General features: G+C 39.1%; 1 protein-coding gene across 1 annotated transcript in view; it reads right to left on the bottom strand.

Annotated features, from left to right (window-relative positions):
- Abca13 (ATP binding cassette subfamily A member 13) overlaps positions 1–25720 on the bottom strand; it is a 427810-nt gene that overhangs the window by 195045 nt on the left and 207045 nt on the right. Inside the window, exons 40-42 of the mRNA XM_076864534.2 lie at positions 20314–20471; positions 18976–19206; positions 1854–1959 (exon numbers count right to left, since the gene is read on the bottom strand). Coding sequence (XP_076720649.2) covers positions 1854–1959; positions 18976–19206; positions 20314–20471 — 495 coding nt within the window. The remainder of the gene's footprint in view (positions 1–1853; positions 1960–18975; positions 19207–20313; positions 20472–25720) is intronic.

Genomic DNA, 25720 nt, shown 5'->3' with positions numbered 1-25720 from the left:
CTCATTCAAAAATGAACAAAGAATTCAATTAGACATTTCTTTAAAGGTGTGTTAATGCCAACAAACACATGAAAAGAGATTCAACATTATTAATTATTAGTTTTAGTGAGCACATAGAAAAATCAGAATCCTTATACTTCTGCTGGAAATATTAGGTGTAGACACTCTAGATAACAACCTGTCAGTTCCCCAAATGGTTTAAATATGACCAAGCAATTGTACTCCTATATGTCCACATCAGAGAAAACACAGGTCCACAAAAATTTTGTACACAAATGTTCAAAACAACATATCTTTAATAGTAAAAAATTGGAAACAAACCAAATACCCATCAACTCCTGAACAGACCAACAAAATGTGCTATAATAGAACAATATTTGGCAATCAAAAGAAATGAAGTACTGAGTGATATGTGCTACAATGTGAGTAAACTTTGAAAAAAAAATATGCTGAATGAAAGAAGCAAGTCCCAAAGAACACATATAATTACATTTATATAAAGTTTCCAGAATAGGTAAGCCTATAGGAATATGAAGGATGAGGTTTCCTAAGGCTGCAGGGGACAGGCATATTGTACAGCGATGCCCAAGTGACATGGGGGTTCTTTTTACAGTAATGAAAATGGTCTAAGGCAGATTGTGGTTATGGATGCAAAACTGTGAAGGCCACTAAATTGCACACTTGAAATGAATGAACCGTGGAACATGTGAAGTATATCTCAAGAAAACTGTTATAAAGGAAAAAAGATATGCTAGTCACAATAATCATTGGGAAAATGCAAACTAAAACCATAATGAAAACTATTAAGCACCTATTTTAATTATTAAAATACATAGTTTTAAAAATGTGACAATAATGAGAGCTACCAAGGAAAATAGCAATTATTTCACTCATACAGTATTGGAGAGAACACATTAAATATCTATTAAAAACATTTGGGGGGGTACCAGAGATTGAATGCAGTGATGCTTAACCACTGAGCCCCATCCTGAGCTCTTTTTTATTTTTTATTTTGAAAGAAGGTCTTGCTAAGTTGCTTAGGGCCTTGCTAAATTGCTGAGGCTGGCTTTGAACTTGCATCTACCTGCCTCAGCTTCTCCAGCTGCTGGGATTATAGGCATGTGCAATGCACCAGGATAAAAACATTTTAACATACTTATTCCAGTGATTTATTCATGGATCTGTATCCCATGTCTGATGTCTTTAAAGAGAGGCTCCAAGTCTTTTAACTCTCCAGTCCCTAGAGCCCTGTCCTCTTTGGTAACTTGTTGCTAGTAAGTCTGCTTGGAATTGGATTGAATCAGAACTACAGTCTCACGCTTAGAAACCAAATCTTGATTCTGTCCAGTCATCCTTAAGACCTATACATAAGGAAGTCTGCAAACAAAAGTGAGAACCATTTTTATCTGAAGTGGACACTCTCCATGAACACAAAGCATACATTTGTAGTTTCTTAAACCCATTACCCACAAAGTTCCTGCACACATAGGCCTGCCACAAATACAGACTGCATTGGTCAATTTGTCATGAAGGTAAAGCAAGATGAACAGTGCTCCTTATTCTAACCATATATACTGAGAAATTTCTGATATAAGTTCTGCAGAAAAGATCAAATTGCTTCATAAACACACAGTTGTCGGTTTCAAATCAGACAAAACTCTAAGCTTTTAATGTTTGATCTCTATTCACTTAAGTCCCCCTCCCTATCTAGTCCCATAGGCTCTGGTTACTCCAATTTTCAAACAAAGGATGGTATGTAAGGTCAAAGGCATTGTTCTTCTAACTGAAATATAAAATAAAATAAATAACTAAATAAACAAACAAGCCAAAACAAAACACCACTCTTCACTTACAATACGAAGAAGAAGGTCCAGTGGGTCTCTGGTTCTGAGGCTGTAAGTGGGTCCCTGGAGCAATATGAGATTTCTTACTGGAGTCTTGCAAAAGCATCAAAAACACCTTTAAAAAAAAAAAAAAAGAAGAAGAAAGAAAGATTAATGTTTTATGATTCTCCCCACATTACATTTCTTTTGCCTCAACCACCCAATGAGGTCATAACAACAGCATCCATCAAACATACTCCATATTTCATTTAATTGGTATAAATCTAAGGCCACCTGGTTCTCAGCAGGTTGGTCAATAGAATGCTCATAATATGCAAAGATGAATGTAACTTGACCTTGAACCTCAGGACCCATACATGCTGGCAGAAGCTGGTCAAATCACAAACAGCAGAAGGCAGAGGGAGAGAGGGAGGGAGGGAAGGAAATCAGTAATAGGATATATCCAATTCAAATCAAATTTGTGACTCACAGTGCCAGCATCTTAGAAACTCACAGGTGAATCAGACGATAAATGTGAAGTCACAATTTAAATCATTCACAATTTATTTAGAGTAAATGGCAAAAAAAATCCCCACTGAAAGTATGCTCTCCCCACTGAAAGTATGCTCTCCATGTGCCATTTCACTACAGCAGTTAATTTAAGTAACTTGTTTGAAGTCAATGAGTAGTTAGCAGTGGAAGCAGAAGCCCAACTGTGTGTTGGGATCTGTGTGTTCAGATCCAAAGCAACAAGAGCAGGATGAAGAAGCAAGAGTGCAGCTAAAACAAAAGGGGATGTGGTGGGCTGGGGACACTGAGGCTTTTGAACTGCACCAAGAGACCTGGCAAGGATTTATGAAAAGATGAAGAGAGAATCCCTAACACACATATTGGGCAGAGTGCAAGAAGAGGGCACTTTGGTCCATGCATAGAAGTCGAAAGAGACTCGGCCCTGCAGCAGTGCAGCCCTGTGGTCAAGGGCTGAGGCTCCACTTTGGCAACATTTGCACCACCTCACCAACTAAGGGTGTGGACTGTCTTGTCTGTAAAAAGGCCTAATGACAACAGTAGTGCAAGTTCAGTAGAAGCTGATTGTAAAGGACTTGGTTACAGACTCTGGAACCAGGTAGTAGCTATCCTATCATTCATGTCTTTAGCCAAGATTTAAGGAACATCTTCTATGGGTCATACACCAAGTGAGGCATGTCTCCTTTGGGGTCATCTGTGCATGTGCTTCCATCCCTCCTAATTGTGTATACATCCAAAATATCTGAGCTCATGGCCCTGAACCTCCTTCAAGAGGTACAGTTCCATTGACCATCAGCAGGTACCTCACACTCAATGTGTTCATACCCTCCCTGAATTTCTGATTTCTGTAAATATCATCATCATTCTGATTCCATTAAATAAGCCAAAAGGCATGACTGTCTTTGTTTATTACTGAGAAGCCCCCAGTCCACAGGGGATAACAAAGGAAGGGCCCCAGAGAGAAGCAGCAGAGAGCAAGCAAGCCTGTAGAGAGAGGCATACAACCTCTCTGCATGTGGTTAATTAGTTTGGATGGAATCCTACTGAGCAAAACCTGCATCCACAACAATGGTGAAGGTCAGGAGATTTCATTAGATCAGATGCAGTTGCCTTCATCTGAAAGATAACACCCTTTTCCTATTACTAACAACACCTCCAGGAAAGACTGCAAACCTCACACCACTGCAAATAATAAGGATGATGATGATTCATAACAACATTCTGAGTGTGTGCCAGCCATGTGGCCTTGGACAAATTATTTTACCACTTTGTGACTTAGTTTCCCAGCATGGTAAGTGATAATAAGATGATACACATTATAGGATTATTGTAAACAGTAAAAAATGCATTCACAGGGAGAATGGTAAGAACCACTCCTGGCATACAAGAAATGGGCAATGTCTGGACCTAAGGGTATCCAGAGGATGTTCATGATATGCATACTTCATCATGAAATCAATCCAGTGAGACAACTATTGTTATCACCACTTAAGATGATGGCACTAAGGTTCAGTGCAATGAGTGTTCACCTAGTGCATTTATAAAGAACTGAAATTATAAACAACAGAAGTAGTATGAGTCAAGAATTATTCATTGAGGAAGAATTTTCCTTCTTATTTCATTCTAAATGGAACTTTTATTTAATGGTCAATGTACCAATGAATATTATAAGCATTTTTTGACGATAAAAGATGCATTTTAAAAAAATCTTTACCAATCCTTTTTTGAATTTCCTATCTCTTCCTGTTCTCATGAAAAAAGCTCTGTGCCATCGTGAGTGAATGGGTCTGAAATGTGTGTCACACGTGCATATATGTGTGTGTTGAAAGAAGAAACAAAGAGCAGAGTTCTTGTACTCAATAATTTCACAGATCAGTGGAGGATGTGAGCCTAATACAAGATAACACTAAGAATCAAGGTACCTTGTGTCAGAATTTCTTCAATTTGGCATGTGAAAGGTGAAGGGCATATCTAAGAAAATAAGAATGTGATGCGTGCCATCTAGTGTTCAATCACCTTAACTACAGGCACATTAACCAGAAGTCTCCAGGAAATGAAAGAAACCGTCAAAAGAAGCCCAACAGAGTTGATAAAGGTCACATTTATCAAAAACAATATGATACTGATCACTGTAGTCAAAAATATGAGCTCTTCCTAGCAGATAGTATGTATTGTTTTGGCTGTAATTCTCATGCTAAATGAAAGCACTCAGACAGATACTGTGAAACTGCTACTGGTAAATGTCTCATGGGAACCCTAACACCCAGAATAGAACATTACCAGGGATGTAATGGATGATGTTTAAAAAGATTCTGAACATTCCACTGAGTTTGGAAAATGGAAGGTTCACATTATAACATTAATATTTTCTTTACTATCTGATAAATATCTTCTAGTAAAAACTTTACATCTTTATCATATTCAAAGGCCAAATCTTCTCAAAAGAGAAGATTTGACTGTTTAGACAGTCAAAGCAGGATAACATGTTTTGTTTCATTTGTACAATTATAAAGAGGTGTAAAATTTTTTTTGCAAAAAAAAAAAAAAATCCATTATGAATGTGAAAGGCCTTCCAACACAAACCTTTCTTCCAAAAAGATAGCTTTGGCAAATCCATAGGAAGCTATTTGAAAGCAGGCTAAATGTATAACATCTCAGCCACATTTCCCACAGGTTAAGAAGAACTTGTATTTGTGTGCTTGATATAAACTGATATTATGCATATACACATCTTCCTCCTCCTTGTATGCATTTTTCTCACTTTGAATTGAATAGAGGCCTTAGACCAACTCACATGGACCAAATAAAAACTATGCCTGCCTCTTTTATAAAAAGGACAAGAAAGTTGTTTTCAATCTTTTCTAAAATATAGCTTTAAATTCAGTGCCTATGAGATTTCTGCTCTTTCTCCTCAGGGGACAATAAATTCAACACTCTGGGGATTCTTTATCTGGGAACTTTGTCTTCTTAATTTAAAAGAGCTTTAGGGTCTAAGTATCTATGATGGCCTGGTGTCATCTCAACCCTGATGTGCTATCAATCCCTCAGACTGGAGTGTAGTGGTTCATCCTTCTGTATTCTCTGTTTAAAGGCCATTGTCAAATAGTGTTAGACCCTAGATGTGATCCACATTTAAAGTGTCAGTATGATGGACTATGTCCTGGAGATGGTCAACACAAGGTGCCTTTTGACTTAGATGCCGGAAAAGTTGATGAAGTTGACAAAACTTCTGTAAGAAAATGACAGACTAGAAATTACAGAGTCCAACTGAGTGATGGCATTAACAGAAGAATTTCCAAACTTTGGCCAGAATGTAACAAAGACTGTATTCTTTTAGTTTCCCCAAAGTGATAGGTTTTCTTGCTTGTTTCTGCTTTTGTTTTTCAAAAGCAAAAGATGGCACCATGTGAAGAACTTAGATGATAAACATGAGAGGTACCTGCAGTCTCCAAATACAGGACTCTTAGCAGATTGTTTCTTGTTATGCTACACAATGCAATGGTGCAATAACAAGATTGTATTACTATATAGCAATGCGTATGAGTTTCCTATTGTGGCCATAACACATCGGCACAACATGCTGACTTATAACAATATAAATGGGCCTTCCTGAACTAAAATTAAGGGAGGATACTCCCTCCTCCCTTTTCCACCTTCTAGTGGCCACCTATATTCTTCGACTTGTGGCCACCCTCATCTTATAAGCTCATCACTCAGAAACCGCTCCGTGATGACATCATCTTTTGCCTATCTGAGCATCCCACATTCCTCTTACTTATAAGTAAGATCATTTGATCACATCAGGCAACCCAGAAAACTCAGGAGTATCTTCCCATTTCAAGGTTCATGCTACTGACACAGTAGGTAGAGTGGAAAATTGTGGAGTCCCACACAATTAAATTCTAGTTTCTGATCTTAGGCAACTCATTACCATCTTGGATTCGGTCTGCACAGGTGTGGGGAACAAATCAGATAAGATGTAAAAAAAAAAGTCAACTCTAGGTCAGACTTGGGCTCTACAACATTCCACAATGCATCTTTATAAATGGAAAATGCAAGGATGGGCCCCAGCTTTCCAGCCTGAGGGATGGATAGCTCGGTGTTACAAGACACCAGGCTGTCAAAAATACTGAACTTTGAGGCTGTTTTAAATTAAGAAATCCTAAGTCCCAAAATGAAGCATCCTCAAAATATTAAATATAATGTGTTTTTTAACAAAAAAGTAGTATATCACCAAGAGAAGTAGAAAACAATTTCTCCATAAAGCTAGGATATGCTTTCTTTTCTTCTTTTCTTCATCTCTCTTTCTTCCCCCCCCCCCCGCCCCCTCCCCCCCCCCCTCCCCGGTGAAAGAAGCACAAGATTAGTAAATGGGACCAGCATAAAGTGAGTTGGTAGTGGGGCAGTTTCCCATAGAAGGGCCACAGGTAGCACAGCACTGTAGAGGGTTTGGCTGCATACAGGAGAACAGAGCAGGTTCAGGAATATTGAAAATGATAGAGTCAAGTTTCTAACAAATAAGGAAAGAGGAAATTCTGAGTGAATGCTGTGTTACTGGGTTGAAATTGAGCTTGGGGTTTTCCATATCTAGGTAGAATAAGAAGCAAATACAGATATGATTCTCTCACTTAATCCAAGTGAGAACCCACTAGCAATCCCCAGTTGCCATGTGTATACAGAGCAGCTAGGAGTTCTTGGAGAAATGGCTGATTCTGGCACCAGGGCTGGAAGGCTCACAGTGATCCTAGAGCATCTTGTTTTTATCAGAAAGTAAGAAAATTTTCAAAGAAGAAATGGGGGACGTATTATAAGGCATAGAAGCCAGAGTTAAGGAGTTCCCATTCCTAAACCTGCTGGGATATGATCATTGAAATAAATAATTATCCTAATGAACCGTATGTAACTCATTGAATAAAATAAAAAGCTATGAGTTGCTACTGATATAAATAAGTAATTCAGTAAAGAGACAGTTCATCCTCCAAATAATGCCCACTGAATGAAACATGTGGAATGAATGATAGAATTACAAAAATCACCATGTGGCAAATGTCATAATAATAATTAACTTGGGCAAGGAATATCAATGGGTGTGGAAACTGGTGGGTGAAAAAAGAAGAATTTAGAGAATCTTAAATGTTTCCTCAAAAAAAAAATAATAAAGAAGAAAGGAGATTAAACTCCAAGTGAAGCCTGCAGACATCGCCTCACCTGGGTGATCATAGGTCTCCTCACCAGCACCACAGGCCAAGCCATCAGGAGCAAGGAGACACACATCCCTCCTACAATATTCCTGACAAAAATCCACAGCCTGACCCAAGGAAATAAGGCAAACCTGAATTGAAGTCCATTGTGCAAACATCATGGCTCTGCAGTGTTGAAAAATATTGAGGTAACCGAAGTCAAGTAATGAGAAGTTTTGCAGACTCACAGTGACTCAGGAGGATACAACCAGGCACATATCATGATCCTGGATCTCAGCTTTGCTCTTAAAGGCATGAAACAGATGACATTTGAATGGGTGAACTGAGTAGAAAAACTTTGTTCTTTTTGTTCCCCAAAAGTAAGGAAAAAAAATTTAAAACAGACCAAACTCTACTCTGAACTTGGTTTTCATCCAAAGTCCATCTCTAAATGCTATGTGCAATGGGGACCACTGAGTCACACACCCAAGGAACATCTACAGCCCTCTTGACAGTGCTGTAAAGAGAACCCATTCACCAAGCAACCTGGATGGGAAGAAACTGCCCATCTCTCACAGGCAATCTGACCATCTAGTGTGTTACTCAAACTTCAAAATTAATTAACATATACTTCTAAAATTTGCTGTATTTACATGATGCCAAAAAAAAAAAAAAAACTTGTCTTTGGAGATTTCTGAAAAGGACTCTATATGTACAACCACACTCTCTAGCTCTCCGTGGTCCCCAGTCCCACACAGATTGAACCTCATCCGTTGCCAGCATTCTCCTTAGCTCCAAGCACTGGAGTAGAAAATGCTAATGCCTTTATAAAATTGAGGCATGCTCCAATATCAAATCTCAACTTTCATAGCTTGTGGGTATATTTAGAGACCATGATATGAAATTTGTTGTACTTTAAAAATGAAATCTGTTTTCTAACTGCATAGAGAGAGAGAGAGTCAGGAGAGTTACTTGGCAGGTCCTCCCCACTTCAGGAAAGTCATCAGACAAAATGCAGATGAACAAAGGAAAAACAGGCAGGGTTCTGGACCAGCCGTGCCAACTGTGGGTCAATGGCAGACATGAGCAGGCAAAATCAGTGGTCACCAAGTGTGAAGAGAGGAAACTGATTGAGATAGACATTTTATAGGTTACACCAAACAAAAGAAAATTCTTGAAAGGCACTTAATCTTTTTCCAATTTAAGATATGTTTCTCAAGCAGATCCAAATATACTATAATATCACAATTTGTTAAATTTCATATATATTTTATGTAGTCCAAATCCTTTGCCTGTTTTGCACTGAAGACAAGTATCTTCTTCTTCTTTTTTTTTAACATCTGTGTGTGGAAAGGGAGAAAAAGAGAGATATACGGGATCTCATAAATCAATATTTATTTAGGACCTATTATGTACAAAGCACGTACTAAATGTAGAAGGTGAAAATGTCTAAAAGAAACTGAGAAACACGTATTATACCTCCAAAGAAATTGAGCAACTCATTCTATGGCTGCTAGTTGGATTTGTTATTGGGGTGACACATCAAGAGTGTGCATCCTGGTCAAAGAAAAATCCACCTGCAGAGGCAAGCTGCATGAATTCTTTTAAGAAGTAGAAATGGTCGTGGGAATTAAACCGCTCTGTATTTTAATTGTGGTGATTGTTTCATACTCTTATGCATTTGTCAGACTCATAGAATATATTTTACTGTGTGGAATTAAATAAATATTTATTTTTAAGAAACAGCACAAAGAGGAGGGGAATGTTTTTTTCAAAAGGAACATGGATGAATAAAGTATAAATACTGATAATGTTGGAGAAGAAAATGAGTACTAAACAGAAATAGAAATTTGTAAGAAATATAGGATAAAATGAATTTTTTAGAAGTTATGTTCTAATGGAAAACCTGATGCGACATTAGAAATACAGATAGATTAAAATACAGCAAGGTTTGACCACAGAATAGATCACTGCACATGCATTATAGATCCAAATAGTGGTGAAATATTGATATGTTCTCATCTTTGTGTACTACCTTGCAATGGTATAGTCTGAAATCATTGTTATGATTATTTGACACAAGCAAATAATTATTAGATTATTTGACACAAGCAAAACATTTATGTGGAAGTTAGGGAAGATATTCCTGTTTTAGAGGCAAGAAAAATTAAGTTAACAAAGAACTTGCCAAGTGTGGTGGCACACCCCTGGAATCCCAGTGGATCGGGAGGCTGAGGCAGAAGCATTGTAAGTTCAAAGCTAGCCTCAGCAAAAATGAGGCACTAAGCAACTCAGTGAGACCCTGTCTCTAAATAAAAATAGGGCTGGAGATGTGGTCCAGTGGCCAAGTGCCCCTGAGTTCAATCCCCGGTACCACCCCTACATCAAAAATACACAAAAAGCAAACAAGAAACAAAGAACTCAAAGTGTCAACAATATCAAAACAAATAACACCATTAAATTTTTGGCCAAAGACCATAACAGACACCTCACTAAAGAAGATATACAGATGGAAATAAGCATATGAAAAGATACTCCACATCATATGTCATCATGAAAATGCAAATTAAAACAACAGTGTGATCCCACCACTTGACCCACACAGAACAGCTAAAATCAGAGGACTCACAACACTGAAATCTGGAGAAAGAGGATGGGGAGAAACAGGCACTCTCCTTCATTTGTGGTGGGAATGCAAAATGCTAAAGACACTTTGGAGGACAATATGGTTGTTTCTTACCACACTATCATACTCACACTACATGCCCCAGTAATTGCAGTTCTGGGTATTTACCCAAATGAGTTAAAATTTTATGTCTACACAAAACCTTGCGCACAGATGTTTAAAGTACCTTTATTCATCATTGTCAAAACTTGTGAAGCAAACAAGGTGTTTGTTCTTTAGTTGGTGAGCGGATAATCTGTGGTTCATCCAGAATATGAAATACCATTCAGCACTTAAAAGAAATGAGCTATCAGACCATGAAAAGTTATAGAGGAAAGTGAAATGCATGTTATTAGGTGAAAGAAACCAATCTGAAAAGGCTACATACTGCCTGCTTCCCAACTCTGACACCCTGGAAAAGGTGAAACTATGAAGACATTAAAAAGATCAGGGCTAGCAAGAGGTTTGGTGGAAGAGAGGAATGAAAAATCAAAACATAAAGAGTTTTAGGACAGTGAAAACTCTCTGTATGATGCTATAATATTAAACAGATGTCATTATACACATGTCCAAAGCCATAGAATGTGAATTTACCTTAGGTTACTAAGGTAAACTACAAGCTTTGGCTGATGGTGATGTGTCAATATGGGTTCATCAATTGTATCAAAGGTATCATTTAGTAGGGAAAATTGATAGTGGGAGAAGCTGGGTGAGGGTTAATGAGGGATAGTTTAAATGGGAACCTTTTGTACCTTCCGTTCAATTTTGCTATAATCCTAAAAGTTCTTTAAAAAATAAATTTAAAAAATAATGAAACTCGGGCTGGGGATGTGGCTCAAGCGGTAGCGCGCTCGCCTGGCATGCGTGCGGCCCGGGTTCGATCCTCAGCACCACATACAAACAAAGATGTTGTGCCCGCCGAAAACTAAAAGATAAATATTAAAAAAGATTCTCTCTCTCTCTCTCTCTCTCTCTCTCTCTCTCTCTGTCTCTCTCTCTCACTCTCTCTTTAAAACAATAAAAAATATAAATAATGAAACTCCAGCCTAGGTTATCCAAGTTCATCACATCACTACAGTCAATATCCTCACCCTGATTCCCAGCCCCCTTCCACTGCACATGAAGAGACTAGGAAAGGGGTCAGTTAGGAAATCTCAAATGTGAGTGGGAGGCATTGGTTTTGTTTTGAAATGATGAAAAGATTGAGACAGATGGTCAAAAGCATACAGGGGCACAAATGTGTATGATAGTTTTTGAAATCAGTTATTTGACACCATCACAGGCAGGACTTTAGGTTTATATCCATGGATCCAGTAATTTCTGGGAATTGATCCACAGAGATGGTGGTGGACCCTGTTCATAATTTTTGCACCACCTTATTGGTAAAATCAGAAAACAGGAAACAACCTAAGTACCCCTACAACAGGAAAGTGAGCAACTGTAGAACCAAGTCCTTTATAGAAGAAAATGTTGCCAGGAAAATGGAAACTGCTTAAGAGAAATATTGTTGATTGGGTAACTCCTGTCAAAAATGATATATACACAGAGATTTTAAATCTGGTTTAAATCTCTGGGCATGGCAGGACCGACAGTACAACAAGTTTTTAACAGGCCACAGCTATCCAGGGAGGAGAATGAGGAAGAGAACAGACGTCGGGAGAAGTTGTCGTTGTACCAGGAGAAGGTGGGCATGAAATCTGGTGAGTAAAAAAGCAAAGCAGAAGCCAGGGGATGGAAACAGGGAACAGCCCAGAAAACAGAGCAAGGTTCCAGCTCCTAAGATTTTGCACTCCTGTGTGAGAGCCCCTGAGCAGGATTCTCCTCCATTGTAGAGGTGCTGTGCAGGGCAGACCAGGCCTTGGGGACTGTCTCAGTTTAGTGGCTACTCCTGAGATATCTCCCTTGATTTTCTGTGCAAGGATTTGCATATGGTTTGAGTGTGTCTCCCTAAGGTTCATGTGTGGGAGTCCTGGTCCCCAGTGTGGTAGTATTGAGAGGTAATGGAACCTTTAAGAGGTGAGGTCTATCAGATATGATTGGTCACAAGCACCTTCACAATGAAATTGATAATGGTTGCAAAGAATGGGTTGGGTCTCAGAGATTGGTTCCTGAGAAAATATATTGCTATAAAAGAGTGAACCCAGCTTCTCCCTACCCTCTCCTACCACGATTCCATCTGCCAATTTTATGATATAGTCAATAGGTCTTTCACGAGACTCAACAAGGTGATTCTACCCAATCTTGGACTTTCATTAATTTAAGCTTTATAAACCTCTTTCCTCTTATGATACTCAGCCTCAGATATTTTGTTACAACAATGGAAAACTCATTATGATGCCCTGTGAATTGAAGGAATAGCATCTGCCTACGTGCCATGCACCATGCTAAGACTTCCATCAACCCCATTTGTGGCTCTCTTAATGATTCCCAGTTTACAATCAAGGGCACTATATGTGGCAAGGTTCTTCCATAGAGAGACCATGCATAATTGACAGTATGGATCAGAACTCCAGTCTCAATGTTCTGAGTTCTGGGCTGGTACTGGGAGCCCCCAACCTCAAGGCCAACACAGAGAGCATTGATGGGTACTATCCCTCAGAATGTGTCCAGACTGGCCTCTTGGAAGGGGTCTGCATTGCCCCAGCGGGACATACAAGGAAAACATGGAAATCTCAGTTCTAATTTCTAAGTAGAATTTATAAGAAGCATATAATTCTTAATATGCAGACATGGTTGACCACTGGCATCCTCTTCAGCTTCCAGTTCCAACAGGGAGCAGCCTTATGTAGCCTGGTTAAGTAGATTTTTTTCAACTGATTTATCTAGTTTTTACTAAAATAATGCTAATGAAGGATTAGCAAGGTTTTTGCAGACTATATGGTGTACACAAGCAAAGCTAACATGGAAACAGCAGGACTGACTTTTCTTATTCCTGCAGCTCTTTACTTTCATCTCAGATGTAAAACCCAACCAGAACTAATAATTAAAAAGAAAAAGAGAGAAGCAGGTGGGGAAAAGAACATTGAACTGTCTCATTTATATATACTAAAGTTGGTAATAAGCCTCTCACTTATATTAGGAATATTTCTGAGGCTTCTCCTTGAGATAGCATTGTTGGTCATGTAACCACAAAAATTAACAAAACATTTAAGAACAAAGCATCCACCCAGAAGAAACAGACCTTCTTTGTAGGTTGGTTTTGTTTTGTCTTTTCTGTAATGTTAAAATTCATAAATATTCAAGCCAAGCATTCCACAAAATTTCAGTCTTCTTAATGATAAATATTAAAAGGATTCCTGAGATTTCTTATTTTTTTTCAGCAACAGATAAAATGTCACTTAAAGGGAACACTCGTTCTTCCTAACACACAAGTATAACTATAAATAAGTAAATATAACTCTATTGAAGGTGGATGCATTATTTCATTAATAAGTGTGCTTCACCCCCCCCCCAAAAAAACTTGACCCATATTCCCACAAGTTGTGCTCTGCACTGAGTGTCTGTGAAAGCAGGAAATATGAACAATCCACACATAAGACAACACCATACAACCAGGAAGCCTCCTGATTAGCCCAGTGGCTACAAAGATGGACACGAACAAGCCTGAGCTTTTTCAACAAAAACTGAGTCTCCTTATTATCCAAAAATAAATTATTTTAATTTTCCTTTTCAAGGAAATGGTGAAATAACTCAGGATGGTGCAACAACTTTCAAAGATAGCATTTCTTTATGGCTCAGGGAAACTGACTCATGCTGGTTTAACGTTCACAACTAAGTTGCTAGCTTTCTGGTCTAATATTTGGTCTTTTTATGTTATGGTTTGGATCTGGTCTGTAACGCAGCAAAGTTTAGAGGTGGAGCTTTGAGGAAATGATTGGATCATGAGGGTCTGAAACTGTCCAAGAATTATTAGTTCATTGGTAGCTGAATGGATGGCCTAGAGGAGGTGGAAACTGTAGGCAGGTGGGGCACAGTTGGAGGAAATGGCTTACTGGAGGTGTGCCCTTTGAGACTGGATCTTGTCCCAGGTGTACCTGTCTCCACCTTCTCCTCTTTATCTCTCATGCACACTTTCCTGATCACTATGAGCCTAGAAGTTTTCCTCTACTACACCCTTCATTTTTTTTTGATGTTCTGCTTCCTCTCAGAATCAAAGCAACGGAGCTGGCCAACCACAGACTAAAAACATGAGCCAAAACCAATCTGTCTTCTTTTTATTTGCTCATGTCAGGTATATTGGTCCCAGCAAGGGAAAGCTACCACTTTGTGCATGCTTCAGAGGCTGTGAAAACTGCTAACACTCATGTGCAAGGATAGCATTTAATGAGCTGCAGGTCTGAAAAGCTATATCCATGGGGGACTTCACACCTATCCTGATCCAAGTGTTCAGGGAAAAGGGGACTTGGGAAACTCTTGGGTCTTCTACTTTGGCACAGGGAAGACCGCTATCTGTCTACAACCCATGAAGATAAAGGTGTCTTTTGTAGAAAGGTATGATTTAATTCCATTGTCCCTCCAAAGTTAATGGCAACAATTTCACTTGCCACTCCATTATAGGTAAGAACCATTAACATTTTTGACCATTTTGACCATCCAGGCATATGTCTTTATTCATCTTTGGAACAACAGTTTAAACTGTTTTGATTTTTTTTTTTTTCCATTTTAAAAATCAAAAAAAAAAAAAAAAAACCACTCGCAAGACCTGAGTGATTCATCCAAGGCCCTAGAGCTAGGAGGTAGAAAGATCTGGATTTAGGAGTGGCTAGGCCAAAGCTTATGCTTTTGGGACAATAACTACTCTCAGAAGCCAGATGTGTCTTTGGAAATGCTCTGCACATCATTCCTTCAGTAACTATTTATTAAGCAACCACAAGTGCCAAGAACTGCATTGGGTACCACAAGCGTGAGAGTGAGCACAGCCAGAGCTCAACTTCCATGGGAGAGTCAGAGACTGCAAGAGAACATACCAGGCCTACAGCAGGAGAGGGAGGAGATAGGATCCAGCTAAGGCTGGGGAGTCTAGCCTTTCAGCATTTTGTGGAGGTAGCATTTGTGTCAAGACTTGAGGAACAAAAGTAGGACATAGCAACAATGACCCAAAGGACACAATAGCTCTGCAAGCTTTGGTATATAATGTGTGTGTATTAGGCTGCTTTTTGTTTGTCTCTGTGTGCCACAACTTGCTCTATCAAAGAAAAGCATAATGGAAGCAGTGGGAATGAGTGTTCAACTTCGAGGATCCTTAGAGTAGAGAGCATCACCCACAAAAACTAGGAATGTTCAGAAAATTTAACTCATTAGTAGAAAGCCTAGGTTCAAGTGCAGCTCCACCACTTAGAACAGTGTGATTTGGGGTTAAGAAAAATTAGCCTCTTTGAGCCTCAATTTCTGCAACCTTAAGAAGAGGAAAAATAAGCAGCTACAAGTTTTGAGGGAATAAAATATATCTAAGTATAAAAGTGTATTATAATATTATATATACTTTTATGTTTTATAGTCTTCTATAACTAGAGTATTCTACACAAAAGGTGTGATGGCTACTTTCTACTTGGGACTACAATAGGTTTCCCCCATTCATGAGGGATGTTTCTAGGTCCCCAGTGGATGCCCAGCTCCAGGGATTATATGGAATCCTATATTCACTGTTTTTTTTTTCCCCAATATATACCTACATGCTTATGACACAGGTCAACTTAGAAATGTTACAATAAAAGATTAACAGCAATGATAAACAATAGAACAGTTATAACTACATACTACAATATGTTATGCGTTTTATTTTTCTCCCTGTCAAAATATTCTATTTTTCTATATTCTCTTTGGGTCACAGCTGATTATGTGTAACTGTAACCTGGGAAAGCAAATTCACAGACAAGGGGGCCTGTTGTACACTCCTTGATCACACAAAGGGCTGCCTCGTCTCCTCAGTCACAAACCTAGTGATGTGCCTGTAAGCCCCTAAATCCATATAAAACACAAATGATGTTCAGCTTTTAATGTCCTGAAAATTGAACTGTTTTCTCATAACTATTTAAAATTTCTGAAACTGGTTTAGCCTCTCAGTGTTAATTACTAATCAAAAACCTTATTAGTAAAATCAATACCCATAAATCAAATGCATTTCTACACATCAGTGATGAACCCTCTGAAAGAGAAATTAGGAAAACTACCCCATTCACAATATCCTCAATAAATAAATAAGTAAGTAAGTAAATAAATAAATAAGATACATGGGAATTAACAAAGAGGTGAAAGACCTCTACAATGAAAACTACAGAACATTAAAGAAAGAAATTGAAGAAGACCCTAGAAGATGGAAAGGTCTCCCAAGCTCTTGAATAGGCAAAATTAATATTATCAAAATGGCCTTACTACCCAAAGCGCTATAAAGATTCAATGCAATTTCAATTAAAATCCTATCATCATTCCTTGTAGAAATAGAAAAGGCAATCATGAAATTCATTCGGAAAAATAAGAGACTCAGAATAGCCAAAGCAATCCTTAGCAAGAAGAATGAAGCAGGAGGCATCACAATACCAGAACTTACACTATACTACAAAGCTATAGTAACAAAAATAACATGGTATTGGCACCAAAATAGACATGTAGACCAATGGTACAGAATAGGGGACACAGAGACAAACCCACATAAATACAGTTATCTCATACTAGACAAAGGCATCAAAAACATACACTGAAGAAAAGATAGTCTCTTCAACAAATGGTACTGGGAAAACTGAAAAGTCATATGCAACAAAATGAAACTAAACCCCTATCTCTCACCATGCACAAAACTCAACTCAAAGTTCACCAGGGACCTAGGAATTAGTCCAGAGACCTCGTGCATAATAGAGAAAAAAGTAGGCCAAAAGTTTATCATGTTGGATTAGGCACTGATTTACTTAACAAGAGTCCTAAAACACAAGAAATAAAATCAAGAATTAATAAATCAGATGAATTCAAACTACAAAGCTTCTTCTCTGCAAAAGAAACAATCAATGAGGTGAAGAAAGAGCCTCCATTTGGGAGTAAATTTTTGCCACACACACACATCAGATAGAGCACTAATCTCCAGGACATATACAAAACTCAAAAAACTTAACACCAAAAAAACAAACAACCCAATCAATAAATAGGCCAAGGAACTGAACAGACACTTCTCTAAAGAAAATATACATTTGATCAACAGATATATTTAAAAAATGTTCAACATCTCTAATAATTACAGAAATGCAAATCAAAACTACTCTAAGCTTTCATCTCACTTCATTCAGAATGACAGTTATCAAGAATACAAACAACAATAAGTGTTGGCAAGGATGTGGGGGAAATGGCACATTTATACATTACTGGTGGGACTTCAAATTAGTGCAACCACTCTGGAAAGCAGTATGGAGATTCCTTAGAAAACTTGGAATGGAACCACAATTTGATCTAGCTATCTCACTCCTTGGTCTATATCCAAAGGACTTAAAATCAGCACACTATAGTAACACAGCCACATCAATGTTTATGGTAGCTCAATTCATGATAGCTAAACTGTGGAAGCAACCTAGATGTCCCTCAATATATGAATGGATAAAGAAACTGTGGTATATATACACAATGGAATATTACTCAGCATTAAAAGAGAATAAAATTATGGCATTTGCAGGTAAATGAATAGAGTTGGAGAATATCATGCTAAGCGAAATAAGCTAATACCAAAAAAACAAAGGCTGAATGTTCTCTCTGATAAGTGGATGCTGATCCATAACAGAGGTTGGGGGGAAACATGGAAAAATGGAGGAACTTTTGGTAAAGGGCAGGGTGGGGAGGGATTGAGGACATGAGGGCAGGAAAGATGGTGGAATGAGATGGACACCATTACCTTAGGTATATATGACTGTAATATAGTGCGACACTATATGGTGTACAACCAGAGAAATGAAAAATTGTGCTGCAATTGTATACAATGAATCAAAATGCATTCTGCTGTTATATATACCTAATTATAATAAATAAATAAATAATTTTTTACCAAACAAACCTTATCAGGCACTACTACACTACTATTATTCCTGAATCTGATAAAGTAGAGCAACTGGTCCAAAATTCTGTTGAGGTTAATTTTTATTCTAGTACTACTTTTTGTAGTACTTTTTTTATTTTCTTTAATCTGCAGCACTTTCTAGAGTTGATAGAAATGTCAAATGCAAGCTCAAATTTGGCTCACACACAGACCCAACTTCAAGGACCACACACAAGGCTTATTTTTGTTTGGACTGCACAACACACCAACTTCCTCCTGGAGGAAATCCCACTATCTGACTCTTGTTAGCTGGATGCTATAAAGAAATCACATCCAATGGTTGGTCCCAACCCCAGCATAGAGTAAGGGATTCTTGCAGGTGGAGAGCTGGCCAGGACTCTGCAGTGTTTGCATACTAGATTCTCCGGCATTGATCCGTTTGCCCAGTTTAAGGCCACAGCTCCTAGACAGAAACCCACAGTATGGAAGCAGGAACTTCCAGGTGATTAATTATAATCAGCCAACCATTCACTATTGAAGATAGTGAATAAATATTTAATGATCTTTGATTAAAGATACAAAAGTTCTCCAACACAGGAATACTATATCCCTACAATAATAGTCACCTGTCAGATGACTACATTCAGTTATAGGCTTCCACTGTGCTTGACACCAATAAAAATGCACCATGTTCTCCATCCCCTCCCTCTGCCCAAGTCTCTTCATTGCATGGAGACTGGCCACAAAAGCTTCTGCATATCTTAGTACCTCCTCCAATGTGGTATCTGAGATTCCATATCCCATCAGGTGCAATTGCTGTAAGTTCTGATCCAGAGTCTGGAAGAGCTCCCCAAGGCAGGCCTTGTCTGTGTCCTTTGGGATGGCAAAGGTCAGCTCACTCTCACTGCTGTCTTTGAGAAATGCTTGTGGTACATAGAGCTGTATCAGGGATGTAACACAAGCTATGCCCTTGGGATCATGGACCTCAGGAACAGAGGGCTATCAAAAAGAAAACAGAGTGATGAATCGGTAAGAAACGTCAATCCAAACACATACCAGACAATTACCTGTAAACTCATAAGCAAATTATACACATTCCACTTCAAAACTTGAATGGGATACTGTATTTAAGTGGTAGGCATTCAATAATACAGTATATTTTTTTCTTTGTTTCTTCTTTGTTAAAAATATAAATCAATAGGCTGGGGCTGTAGCTCAGCGGTAGAGTGCTTGCCTAGTATGTGCAAGGTCCAGGGTTCAATCAATCCCCATTACCACAAGTAGTAGCAGTAGTAGTTGTAGTAGTAAAAATAATAATATAAATCCTCAGTGATAAACCTGGCAAGGTCAGACCCACATACCCAACTTGCTTACATGCACTGCAGCCTATTAATAGGGGTCTGTGTTCATGAGACACCTTCCATCCCATGGAACAATCACAAAGGAGACTCAAGTTCTAGCAATTGGATTGCAAGAAACAAGGTTGAGTCTTCTTCTTAAAAGGGAGACAGGTCTTCCCAACTGAAGAAGAAAACAAGCCATCTCAAGGATGGCAAGATACTCTAAGCTAGAGAGGAGGCAAATGGGAACCACAGAACAGAGGTCAAGGACAGACTTCCTGCAGGTCACCAAGGATCAGACAGAGTCATTGAGAACTGACAGTGACTTCCCACACCTCCTGGATCAACTCCACGGCCACCAAGGCCTGCCCTGCTGATATTAGGCAACGATGCTTCTGCATATCTCGAGTCCCACCACACTTGCTATAACTCCTTACTACTCTGCTTCTGACTCGAGGCAAAGTTTAGACTCCTAGAGTATCGCTGTCAGAAAAATGTTTCTAGACTACTCGGCAGCAGCTCCTGGTATCTGTCCGATAATTCTGAGCCCTTGTTAATTTTCTTCTAGCAGATAAAATGCACCTTTGGGTTCACAGAGCCTAGTTCCTGCTGCTCAGCCCTGGAGGGACATATTTTGGCAACTGACCATTGTGCACAAAAGGCCTCCACTTAGATATTATTGTCGAGTGACTGTCACAATTTGTTCCTTGTGCCACAGACAGGAAGGGAACTTCTCCAATGACACCAAAAGAGCAGTATTCCTTACTTGCTTGGTGAGCGTCAGACTGAGTCCCTGGCCATAGGCCTCTGTCAGGCAGAAAGGAGGACCGCAGCACTTGAGCCGCCCCTGATGCAGGACAGCCACACGGTCACTGAGCATCTCAGCTTCATCCAGGTGGTGGGTTGTGAAGATGATCGTGCGACCTAGGTCCAAGCACAGGCACATCAGAATCAATGTGACAAAGGCTCTGAGGAAGACCATCTATTCTTCCACAGAGAATGGTAGGTCCTTGACACAACTGAAAGGCAGCCACCAATTTTAAGCAGAAAAAAATTGAAATGGATACTGTGGAAAAGACCTAGCCAAGGGCCCTTTGTAAATTAAAAACTCTTTAACTATTTATTCTACAGTTTCCCCAAAGGTCATGACTGCTGTTGTTATAAATCCTCCAACTCTTTCTGGATGCAGCTGGGGGAGCCACTCTGCTAGGTCCTAATGGTGAAACTGAGGTGCAGAACACAAAGTCCCTTTGCCAAAACCTCATTCCTTAAGACTTAGAGGCAGATAGCCACATGAATGTAAAGAAGACACAGAAATGTTTAAAAAGCTGGGTGAGCATCTTTCTCTTCTCTTCTCTGATCTTCTATGGGCTATAGCCTATGGAAGGGCTACTGTGTAAGAAAACCACAAGCTCTAGGTTAAACCATAGAGTAATCTTTAAAAATGACTATGTCTAAATTGTCCTGGTATATATGGGTACCTTTAGGGATCAGGGATGACAGATCTATGTGAATTCATTCCTTTGGACCTTCTCAGAAGGTGAAACCATTCTGACTGCCCAGACAGGGACACTGTTTCAATGCTTAAAGGCTCATGTATCCTCCATGAGTTCTAGCATCTTGTAAAATTTTACTACCTTTCCTTGGGAGAAAAAGGCACCAGATTTCCTTAGAAGAGCAGAGACCAGGGAAGCTAAAGGTAAAGTTTATTTCAGTAACATAAAGAGAAGCTGTTCTGACTTTTAGTTTCTACTTCCCTCATTGGCTTACATTGAGCCCCATCGAACTGTTACATCAAGTAGAACAAATGTATTGATTGATTCTGATTGCAAAAGCAAACTTTCAAAGAGATAAGGCTGAAGATGTTTTTAACCCTATTTGATTTTATATTTTTCAATAGAGAGGAAGGATTAAAAGACTATGCCTCTAATTCATTTTATAAAATCCATCTTTAAAGAAAGCACGAAATATAGACCCAAGAACAGCAGGGAGGAGGGCCCATGGGGACTAGCTCTTGCTATAGATGTGTTCTAAAGACCAGGGACCATTTCTTTGCCCCTAAGTCCTTTGATGCTAAGAAAATGTGCTCGACTCCTGGCCTGGGATCAGAGGCAGGTTAGTTTCTTTGATTATAGGTATCATGCAGTTCAGATATGTTCCCATACAATGAGGTAGTCTAAAAATAGAAGTCCACTGGAATCTAAATTTCCAAATGAGAAAGAGAAAGTAGAATGGTGGTTGCTAGGGGCTGAAGAGATGGAAAGAGGAACAGGAAGATTTTGGCTAAAGGTATAAAGTTTCAATTATGCTAGATGAATGAATTCTGGAGATCTATTGCACAGCATGATGACTATGGTTAATAATAATGCATTGTATACATGAAATTAGAACTTAAATGTTCTCAACACACACACACACACACACACACACACTAAAAGTTTATGAGACAACAGACCAACCTGTTAATTAGCTTGACATAATTACTTCATGATATATGCATTTATGAAAACATTATGCTGTATACAACAAAAGCACACAATCTGCATTGTCATATATATCTTAGTAAAGCTGGGATTGTAATAAATAACAGATAAATTTTCAATGAATTTAAAACAGTCACAGATGTTTGAGTCATGATGGTTCCTTAGTGCTGTTAGGGCAACTTGAGAAAAATCCTAAATCTCAAAGGACAATATTAATATTCTGTTTTCCCCCAAGAGACCCTTTCATTGTTCCTCTCCCTGATTCAGATGACATACTCTACCTCTTTTCCTCCAAAACCTGAAATTCCCACATTTACCTTCTCTTGTCTGTTTTAATGATAACAATGACAGCCTGTCATGGATCAAGTACCCACATAGTAGGTACTGAGTTATGCACTTTTACATATTGCACATTTACTTCTTGCAAAATCCTATGTGATGATATAATTGTCTCAATTTTCAAATTAGATAACTGAAGCTCAGAGGAATCTGACCATTTTTTCCAGGATCATATAGCATATAAGGACCAAATATCAAATCCAGTACAAGGATTTAGTTGTGATATGCCAATTTGTTCTGGTATCCTTTGCTTCTTAATGGATCTTTATATGAGAAGCACAAAAGTAATGACACCTGGGCTGATCAAGAGTACACATTGTTCCCAACTAAGTAGGAAATACACACATGAAATTCCCCATAGATTGAGCTCCCAGTGTACTGGTGTTCTGATGGAAGAATCTCTTCCTACTCAGCAGGTACCATTCATTTTTGTGCAGTGTTGGATAAAGCTCACAGAGCTCTTATCAGTTACCTGAAGGTTTGGGGCTGTTTCTAGAAATGGTTATACCTTTTGATTTTTGAAAATGCATTTTTCTATCGGTAACTGCCTAACTAATCAGCCTAACTAACTAATCTTAGACCCTATTGGTTTTGCACTTCAATCAATACAAGGACAATTCCAAAGAAGTCTTCCAAAGACAAAAAAAAAAAAGTGAGAAAATAATATCTAATTTGTAACAAAAGAATTTGAAGAAATCTGTCTTTTAGACTTACACTGTATCTGGTTTTCTGTCTAAAGTAACCTTCCTGTTCACTACTAAAATGTTCTGTCAGCTAAACCTTTAAGCATCCATCTCTGATTTTTAAAATAAACAAGAGTAGTGGGCTTTTGGTATTTCATTTGCACAATAAGTCACAGTGCAGAGCAGTGTAATCTTCTTGTCTGTCTCTCATCCTTCTTATGTATCAGTCCACACTTACAGTGGCAGGGAAATTGTTATTAGTCCAATCTAAATTAGAGTCATCTCAAAATGTAATCAGTTTCTCTAGGTGACATTCTGTGACTTGCACAAAAAGTTCACATTTCCTCATCTCTGCCCTTTACATTTATCCCCAAAGCCCATTTAGGCAAATGGAACAAGAAGCCTTTGCAAAGGATTAGGATCTTTGCATGCAATGTGGTCAGCCTCCTCTGGTCTCTGGGAGACCACTTGTTGCTGTCCCCCTCCCTGTCTTAGTGTCTGTGGGTTGGGCAGCAACCCGAAAGGGTTGGGTCTCAAAGTACAGAGTGCTCCCGGGCTCTTTCCACCTTGACTAGGTCCTACTGGCCTCACATCCCTAAATCTAACCCAGGCTTCCAGCCAGCCAGCTTCAAGTCTACCCTCTACACCACTCTTCCATGGCAGCATCTTAGCAAGCTCTCCTCAGTATGGAAGCCCATGGGCCTGAGAATACCTCCCTGGGTCCCAGCATTCCACTCAGTCTCATGAACTTTGACATGGCTGCACCTAGATTGAGGAGCCACATGGAACACACTTTTTCATTAATTGCCCAGCCCAAGCCCAAGCCCAAGCCTAGAATGAGGGGAAAAAAAAAAAAAAAGCCATATTTGTTTGCTTATTATCCCTGATCCCTTCTCTGTCCTCTCTTTCTAAATTTCCCCTAAAATTGTGGGACAGGAACAGGATAATTCCTTTATGCTCCATTTGAATTACCCTTCTCCCTTCTCATCTCATCCTATGGCAGACCTTAAGTGACAGACTGGAGCCTCTTTTCTAAGACAGAATTCAATATTCTGAGCCTCTTTGGTTCTGGGTGGTTAAAAAAACAAGAAAAAAGAAGAAAAAAAGAAAGGTCCTTTTTTATCATTGCTTTTATTTTCCTTCAGTAACCAATCCCCCAGGATTCAGGTCAAGACTGAGGAAGACATTATGCTCAAAAAAACAAAAGCAAAAATTTTAAAAGACAGTGTGTAAGATCATGTATTAATCTTGCTTCTGAAGTTTCTAAACTTATTCACCAGCACCAAGATATGTTTCACTATTGCCCATGTTTCTTTCCAAACAAGAATGTTTCTATACAAAATACTGTAGCAATGCTTCCTAGATGTCAGGGCTACACAAAGAACCAGAAGTTGGACATTAGTAACTACCCATCCAATGCCCTCCACTGAAAATAAGAAATAATAGAGATGAGAAACATGGACCCTCTAAGTCAGTAACATGAGTTTCCCCTTTCATGCAGAGAATTTCCTCCCCATTTGTGAGCCCATCACATGCCCAACTCTCCATACCTCAGTTTCTTCATCTGAGAAAAGGAGGTGTGGGGCTGGGGTTGTGGCTCAGTGGTAGAGCACTTGCCTGGCATGTGTGAGGCACTGGGTCTGATTCTCAGCACCACATATAAACAAATAAATAAATAAAGGTCTATGCATAACTAATAACATTTAAAAAAAAAAAAAAAAGAAAGAAAGAAAGAAAAGCAAGTGCTAAGGTTTGAATCTTAAATGTTCCCCAAAGGCCCATGTGTTAAAGTCTTGGTCCCCAGTCTGTGCCATTATTGGGAGGTGGTAAAATCTTTGGGAGATGGCACCTGGTGGAAGGAAGTTGGGTCCCTGGGAACATTCTCCTGAAGGGGATGTCAGGGCCCTGGTCCCTTCATGTCTCCCTCATTGCTTTTTAGCCACAAGGTAAAACATCTTGCTTCACCACATGCTCCCACCATGAAGAACTGTACTACAACAGGCCCAAAGCAAGAGAGCCAACCAACCATGGACTGAAACCTCTGAAACCATAAGGCCAGATAGATCTTTGCCCCTTGTATAGATCATCTCAGATATTTTCCACAGCCTCAGAAGACCCACATAAGACGGTTGATCCTAGATGATCTTTAAATCACTCGTGCATCCACAGCGAACCACAATATGGATAAAGACAATTTTAACTGAAATCATGTATGATAACGCTCATTGCAAGTTGCATTGCTAATACTGAGAGGACAAATTACAAAGTAAGCATTCTGAGTACTACAGAGCTATGATCAAACATATCTTAAAACCATCTGAAGATTTTATTTGTTCCAGAAAGAATAAGACATCCTTATTGTGGCTGGGCATGGTGGTGCACACCTGTAATCTCAGCAGCTCCAGAGGCTGAGGCAATAGGATTTCGAGTTCAAAGCCAGCCTCAGCAACTTAGCAAGGCCCTAAGCAATTCAGCGAGACCCTGCCTCTAAATAAAATATTTTAAAAGGGCTGGGGATGTGGCTCAGTGATTCAGTACTCCTGGGTTCAATCCTCAGTACCCCCCCCCCCAAGAAAAGATACATTGTTATTGTGCAGTGACTTGATTCTCACATATAATAGCTATTCTTTCTCTGTGCCACAACGTTGTGGGGAGACAAAGTGGAACA

The sequence above is a fragment of the Callospermophilus lateralis genome, chromosome 1 (assembly GCF_048772815.1).
Source record: "Callospermophilus lateralis isolate mCalLat2 chromosome 1, mCalLat2.hap1, whole genome shotgun sequence".
NCBI classification, from domain to species: domain Eukaryota; kingdom Metazoa; phylum Chordata; class Mammalia; order Rodentia; family Sciuridae; genus Callospermophilus; species Callospermophilus lateralis.
This window is presented reverse-complemented; position numbering and strand designations above follow the sequence as displayed.